Raw genomic sequence first — 7753 nt, 5'->3', positions numbered from 1 at the left:
CATCAAGGTAGCTTTTAGTTTATATACGAAAATGCGAGGATATAAAGTGAAATCAAGACGATTTAAAGCGAATGCTAGAGAACGAAATCGAATGCATGGATTAAATGCAGCTTTGGATCGATTGCGAAGGTAAGTCGTTCTAAGACATTTGTTTCATGAAAGTAAAGTATTTTTTTGGATACCTATAAAATATTGCCCGAAAAAAACGTTTTAAAACTAAAATATACCAAATATTTTTTGTTCAAGAATAAATAATATAGTAAGGACAATTTTTTCTAAGCTTTCCTGTATTTTTATTCGAATCGAAAAGAAAATATTCACAGACGAATCAATTAGACCTGATTTTGCGTCTGGGTTTTCGCAAAATATTTAATTTATATTATTATTTATTTAATTTATGATACAAATATTAAAAAATCAGGAAAATTATTATTGAAAACCCAGTCAGGAGTAATCCAAATCGATAGAAAAAAATTCCCTTTTATTTCTTGAATAAATTTTTCTAATCTGATGTTTGATATTTGATAACTGGAAATAAATAATTTTGTTCAATCAAGCAAATAATTTTCTGTGTAAAAATTAATTAAATTTATGCAATTTGTTTTCAGCTGTGTTCCATTATTTGTCTACAATACCATTCATATCCAACAAAAACCAATACAAAAATTATCAAAAATTGAAACTTTACGATTAGCTCGAAATTACATTGCAACATTAACAATCGCTTTGAATTCCGATTATCCAATGGATGTATGCAAATTAATTCAATGTTTGAGAAAAGGTTTAAGTCAAAATACAACGAATTTATTAATAAGTAGCATAAAAATGGGCGCATTTAAAGATTTAATTGCATGGCCTTCATCACAACAATCTGAAATGCATTTAAGTTCTCTTCTCTCTGATGAGAAAAAACGAAATGATGATACGAAATTGAGACTAAACTATCCACATTTTTATTACACATGTGATTATATTTCAATTTCTAAAAGTATACGACATTAATTTTCGAAGACATTTGAATGTCCCTCTTCTGGAAAAATATTACTTCGGTGGACAAGTCTGCACATAATGTTCTTTATGGATGTTATTTTATTTTTTTATTTTATTTGAAATAAAAACTAGGAATATTATTATTGCAAACAATTTCTTGTAAAATTTTAATAATAAATACACAAATAAAAAAAACTAATAAAATAAGCTGTTTTAATTATTTAATTATTTTTGTTTATATTATTGAAACCTTGATTAAGTCAATCGCGAATTCAAAGAGGAGTAATCGGGGCAATTGATCACTCCAAAATGGATATAATATGGATGCGATAGAGCAAAATTAAATTTTTTGGGATTTGATAACATCATAGATCCAAAAAAAACATTCAATAAAAAATACTTTTTAAGGGACAAGCTCTTATTGTCCTAAAAAGTAGAAATTAATTTTTTCTATGAGTCACTCATACTCGACTACTGTAAAAGCTTGAGACGCTCAATTTAAAATATCAAAAATGATTCGAAGCGTCTCATTCACTCCACATACCTACTTATTTTTCGATATTGAGCGCCTAAAACTTTTACAAATAGTCGAGTATGAGTGACTCATAGAAAAAATTATTTTCTACTTTTTAGTACACTAAAAGCTTGGCCCTTAAAAAGTATTTTTTATTGAAAGTTTTAGTTTAAGACTAGAAAATATGTACATGTATGTATGTTAGAAGCGATGGGAACATCAGGACGCCACTACCTTACCATGCATTGTCATCCAAACTAAGCGTGAATACAAAATTTCAACTCAATCGGTTTACGATAACTGCTTCAAAATTGAGTTGCAAGATTCCATCCGGACAAACATACAAACGTACATACATACATAAATTGCAAGATGCAAGTTAAATAATATTGCATTGTCATCCAATTTATACATGCATGCAAAATTTCAGTTCAATCGGAAACCGGGAAATGGATCAAATTTGACTAGCAAGATTTGATTACAGACAAGGCAACAGGACAGCTGAAAATAAATAAAAGCTTGTAAAATATTTTTTTTTATAATTCGGCCAAATTTTATACATCTTAATGCAAATTTTTTTTGGAACCTCTAAATTTTATGTGAAATTTTTCATTTATGACGTTAGTTTTTCGCTACTGTTTCGCTCTTGAAACCCATTAAACATATATATTAAGTTTCACCAAAAATTTGACCCAAAGTTTCTTGTTTTTTCTATGGTTAACCAAAGATTCAATCTCATCAGGCAACGAAATAACAATTCCTTTCATTAAACAATTTTTGGATGCGCGTCTGATTAAGGATGTACGAGCACCAAGGTAATTTTAAATAGAAAGCTTGATTTTTTTATATGAAGTTGGACTAAGGTTGAGGGGGGTCTGGTCAGAATCAAAAATAATAACCAAAAAAAATATCAAAAATGGTTTTTTATTCAAATTGTATCATTATGTAAGATTTTATGATCACAATAAACCATTATATTATCACATATCGAACATATTAATGGATCCTCTTTTAAATCCGGATGAGCAGGACTTTCACAATTGGGACAAGTCGGATACCACAGCGATGAGAACGGAACAAATGTCCGTATGCATTGATTTTCTTGATGACCATTTAAACATTTTCCAATCCATGTAACATGTAAACAAATATCTGTTAAGGATAAATAATTTCGATAATTTTTTCGTAAAATAGTGCAAATTTTTGAAAGAACGTGAAAATTTTCGGAAAAATGTGATTGCTTCATCATGTGATGTGTGATACTCAAAAACGATGCAACACAGAATCAAGCAATCAGATTTTTCGGAAAATGTTCACGTTTTTTCAAAAATTTTCGAGATTTTCCACAAATTTTTACAGATTTTCTCTTTTAAAAGTTAATATTCGTTATCAGCGTGGAAAAAAACATAAAATATTTTTTTTAATTAAAAAAATCATTAGATTTTCTCGATTTTCCACTTTCCATGTTAATATTGTGGAAGACTGACCCAAAAAACATGTAGGATCCCATTTTCAGAGTAAAAAACGTAATTTTTGAGAAATTACAACAATCTTAAATTACAACAAAACAGATTTCTCAATCGGTGGTTATTCGGACGCCGGGGTGGTTATTCAAAGGTACTAAAATTGGGAATGGAGTGCGGAAAAATTTCAAAGTGTCTAAATGTTGCTAAGGATGTAAGAAACATATTACAAAAAAAAAATTTTTACTTAAAGCTTTTCCTTGTTAGAGTTTCAACCACCCCCGACTATTGACTCGACTATTAGTGGCGTAAGTCGTATGGGATTTTGTAAACGTTCCATGCCCATGCTTGCCAAAAATATTCTGTCACTGGATTTTAAAAAGGATATCTGCATCACATAACGAACACTTCATCAAATCCATTACACGAATACTTGCCGATCGTTCCAATACATCTATAATTTCTTCATTCGTCTGTTTACCTAAATAGGATTTAAATGTTTCCGTTTTTCGCATTTCCTGTAAATAATCTCGTAAATATCTCACACTACATAAATCAAATTCACTTAACACATCCAAAATCATTAACGATTGTAATCGTTCTAAACAATATTTTATTTTCACTAATTTTAATAACTCTTCTGGTGGTGTTGAAATTTCATTCGTAATTGGTTTACTACCAGCACGTTTTTTCTTTTTCAAAACATTATCATTTGAGATTGTAATCCATAAATAAATTTTTAAACGATACAGTGGAACTAAATCATAACTATCACGTTGTTCGTAGATTTTTGTTAATGAATCGGATTTATCGTGTAATAATCGAAGTAATTCTAAACAATCCCAATAATTCGTTAATTTTTGACTGAAATTTTCCAATAAGATACTTTCGATATTATTAAAATTATTTGAACACACTGATAATTGGATTTGTTCTCGAATTATTAGATGATTGATTGGCTTACAATAATTGGAACTGATAAACCACATAACTTTTTGTTTGGAACAGCATAATCCGTAAGTGCTCATATAATTTGTGTTTATAGGATTATTGATTTCAGTCATGTGGATATTTATAATTTTATTGCCCTTGATATCAACGGTTAGCAGTCCTAGATATGAAGTTAACGTACATAATAAATATTTTCCCCGATTTATTTGTTGCAAACCTAAAATTGTAAATAAACAAGTCAAACCAAACACTTGATTGAGTTGATTGTATAAATACTCTACTGTATAGAAAGTGTTTAACTTTATTTTCTAGATTTTTCTTTTATTTTTCGATCATGTTTCACAAGACCACTACTTGAAACTACCTGCAAATTTTTAACTCTTTATCTTTTATAGTTTTGGAGAAAATGGATACTAAAGTTTTATCCTAATTTGCGCCCTTACGGATAAACAATGATGTTTACGAAAAAATGTTTCAAACAAAAGTTGTTTGTTTTTTAATAAGGAACATTTTTTACATTTAAACTTTTGTTCTATCTCTAACGGTTTACAAAATGGGTCCTACTCAAGACCTAATTGACCTTTGTTGTTCATTTACGAACTCGACCTCACATTTTACGACCTAAGCAAAGGTACAAAATTTTCAGCTTGAATTCAGCTTAGTTAGCGTGTTGCAAAACTGGATGGGGTTTTTAGGATAGCGATAATTGCATCTCGACTGAACCATTCAACTGTGCTCGGATAAAACTAGATATGGACCAATTAAGAAAAGTAGATTTTGTAGAGTAGATTTCGAGAACTGTAGAAAAATTTATTGTACCTGTTACAGCTAGATTTCCAACTTTATGAATCTTCTGATCCAATAATTCACCGGTATTTGATATTAAAAATGCTACAATATTCGATAATTTAACACAAATTAGTAAATAATTTGTATCAATTTGTTCCGAAATGATTTTATCTACTCGAATTTTGTCATTATAAATCCAATAATTATGTGAGTTTATATCATTTTCAAAGTTAATTAAATCATCAAATCTAAATCCTTTAATATCGCCATCTAAATCGCCCGCAATTATGAGACCTGAAATGAAAAATTTATGAAAAATTTACAAAATTCAATAATTTGAAGAATCGTACTTGAAGTATTAGAAGTTTTAATCCAATGTACTGCTGATAAACGTGATAAATTTGATGGGAATTCGCCGACTAATTCTGGCATTTGTTTTAATTCCGATAAGGATAAATTAGAAAAATTCCAAATTATGATATCACCATTCATTTGGCCGGTCACAATATAACTCATGTTTCCGTACAACGGGCTCCAATCTACACCTAGAAAAATAAAGAATGTCCAAATTGATATTATTCTAGAACATGAGAATAATTTTCGAGTCCCATTACAGACTGGACTATTTTGGAAAAAAATTAAATAAATTCCTAATTTTTTTTTAAACTTACAAGTAGTGCTTGCTTTATAAGTTCGATCTTTCAATGTTTCATAATTAATTGTAGAATGATTCAAGTCTTTAAATAAATTTGTTTTTTGTAAATACAATTTCGTTAGATCCGCAATTACAATCCAAAATTGTCCTTGATTTACTTGAATATCCACATTACCAATATTACTCAAAAATATTAGGGCACAATTTGATTTGTGTACACCGGCCGGTGACCAAACGCATTGAGAGCATCTCGGAGTAATATCTTGACAGTCTAACGCTTTACCGTCTGGTGTTAGAATTACATCATTCAGCAAATCATAAACATTAATTCGTGGTTCTTTCATTATCAATTCATGTAATAATGGTAAGATTTCTTTATTTGGATATTCGTTACGTGGTTTAATCGTTTGGCGATGAAAATTTACTGTATTTTCAACAGTACGCATATTAGGTTTTAATTTCAATATGTGTACTTCATTTTCGCTAAGTACGGATAGTGTATCATCCTCGGACCAAGAGCATGCAAACGGTAAAGCAGTATCTCTTAAATTTAACGTATCTATCTCTTCAAATTCCAGCCCCATTCTTTTAGTAATAGCTTTCTTTTGAACTTTTTTCAATGATTTTTTACTTGAAAATGCTTAAATTTTATGTAAAGTAGAATAAGAACCATTAATATTTGTCTAGAAAACAGGACTGATAAAAAGGAACATCCGAACATGGGAATGATTAGGACGCCCGGATAACATGCTTCAAGTTCAGTTTGAGGTTATGTTAGTTGTCAAACTGACATTTAATGTCATTAAATAACCTAGTTATGTAACGAGTAGCGGTAAATTATTATAGTACGAGAGCTAATCTTAGAAATCCTCCTTTAACGCACTTAAATCCCATGTAATTTACTTTATTTTATAATTATTATCAATAAATATTATTATGTTATTTCATTTACTTCTGCTTGCAAATTCGAAAATAAAGTATTTTTGTCTCTAAAAAAATTTGATATCTACACCCAAATATGGGTTTCAATTTTATACTGATAATAAATTAAGAATGAAAAAATTTATGAAAATTGGTAAAATAAAAAATTTATACAAAAATTATATACTACTTGGGCACTAATCGTATTTGTTGTTTATTATAAAAATGATTTCTCCTTAGAACCTTTAAAATCTAACTTACACCCCATTAGGCATAATTAATTTACTGAAAATATTGATCGCAACACAATTTTTTAATCATAACAAAGAATGCGATCAAAAATTTTCAAAATTATTATCTACACGCAATTTATTATTTTTAAAATGATAGCATTTTAAAATATTTAAAGCATTAAAAAATTTCAAGGAAAATGTTTAAAATACTTTAGTACTTAAAATGTGTAGAGGAAGGATAAGCGAAGTTGCTAAAACTGTAATAGAACATGCGAAAAAACAACCAGGATTTGCACGCAACATCGAAAAAGTCAGGAATTAAATATGTTGATATCTTTAATTATTAGTACACAATTTTTGTATGATTGTATGATTAATTTTTAGGTCAACATATATTCATGTGAAAATGGTAACTTAAAAGCAAAACTTACTGTTCATAAAAGTATGACTAAACTTAATGGAACGCTTCACGAAGCTTTCGGTTGTTTCCTTTTAGATAATTTAACAGTTGCAGCATTACTGACCCATCCAAAATCAAAGCATCTGGGAATCAGTGTTTCATTGCATATTGAGTAAGGTATTTTTTCACAAAGTTTTTTAACAAGTTTTTGAATTGGTTCGTATATTTGTTGATAGATTCTTAAAATCAGCTGAAATAGGCCAAGCATTGCATATCGATGCAATATCGATTAACGTAGAAAATAATTTAGGTTTTGCTGAAATGAAAATAAATGATGAAAAAACAGGAGATTTGTTGATTAAAGGTACACATACTGTTATCGTTGGGTAATAAGTACAATACTTCAGAAATTCAATCTTATTTCAAAATTTACATGTATTAATTGAAGTCAATAAATATAGGTATAGCAAAAATTTTGAGTATCTTAAAATTATTAAATTATTACTAAAGTTTTTTCCGTGTCCGTCGCAATGAATATATGGCATATCTTATTCCTGTATCTACTATCTGGCATAGACCATTCTTCCGTCGACTGGTCAAAAATAAATATATTGTAAGTATCAACGTCCAAATAAAAAATTAAATTTTTTTTATGGTTGAAAATTAGCAATGGAAATTATATAAAAGCTTCTTCATAATAGATCTATAATAATAGCACAGTTTTTAAGTTAATTCAAGTAATTAAAGATTCAAAAAGTCAAAACGACACTGAAAACATCTCATAACATGCCCATAACGTAATATTTAAGTGATGTAACGAGTCAGCTGCTTTTAAAA

General features: G+C 28.8%; 2 protein-coding genes across 2 annotated transcripts; one reads left to right on the top strand and one right to left on the bottom strand.

The window, feature by feature from the left end:
• LOC123296586 (neurogenic differentiation factor 1) lies at positions 1–1057 on the top strand. The gene is made up of 2 exons (XM_044878117.1): positions 1–129; positions 609–1057. Exons 1-2 carry the CDS (start codon positions 32–34, stop codon positions 1000–1002), a joined length of 492 nt encoding a protein of 163 aa, XP_044734052.1. The 5' UTR covers positions 1–31; the 3' UTR covers positions 1003–1057.
• Positions 1058–2412: 1355 nt separating this feature from the next.
• Positions 2413–6962, bottom strand: LOC123295442. The gene is made up of 6 exons (XM_044876794.1): positions 6948–6962; positions 5379–6002; positions 5058–5252; positions 4738–5001; positions 3356–4135; positions 2413–2644 (listed from the first exon to the last, which is right to left on the bottom strand). The coding sequence occupies exons 1-6, from the start codon at positions 6952–6954 to the stop codon at positions 2433–2435; spliced, it is 2082 nt and encodes a 693-aa protein (XP_044732729.1). The 5' UTR covers positions 6955–6962; the 3' UTR covers positions 2413–2432.
• Positions 6963–7753: the final 791 nt, after the last annotated feature.

This window comes from Chrysoperla carnea, chromosome 3, assembly GCF_905475395.1.
Source record: "Chrysoperla carnea chromosome 3, inChrCarn1.1, whole genome shotgun sequence".
NCBI lineage: Eukaryota > Metazoa > Arthropoda > Insecta > Neuroptera > Chrysopidae > Chrysoperla > Chrysoperla carnea.
The sequence above is the reverse complement of the archived record's forward strand: the minus strand, read 5'-3'. Positions and strand labels throughout refer to the sequence as shown.

Bases quoted from the DNA above. Each gene is read 5' to 3' on its own strand.
- LOC123296586 (XM_044878117.1), top strand. From the start codon at position 32: ATGCGAGGATATAAAGTGAAATCAAGACGATTTAAAGCGAATGCTAGA. The intron at 130-608 runs GTAAGTCGTTCT...ATTTGTTTTCAG, and splicing joins GCTTTGGATCGATTGCGAAG to CTGTGTTCCATTATTTGTCT.
- LOC123295442 (XM_044876794.1), bottom strand. The intron at 5,002-5,057 runs GTACGATTCTTC...TTTTCATTTCAG, and splicing joins TAAAACTTCTAATACTTCAA to GTCTCATAATTGCGGGCGAT. The intron at 4,136-4,737 runs GTACAATAAATT...TTACAATTTTAG, and splicing joins TGGAAATCTAGCTGTAACAG to GTTTGCAACAAATAAATCGG.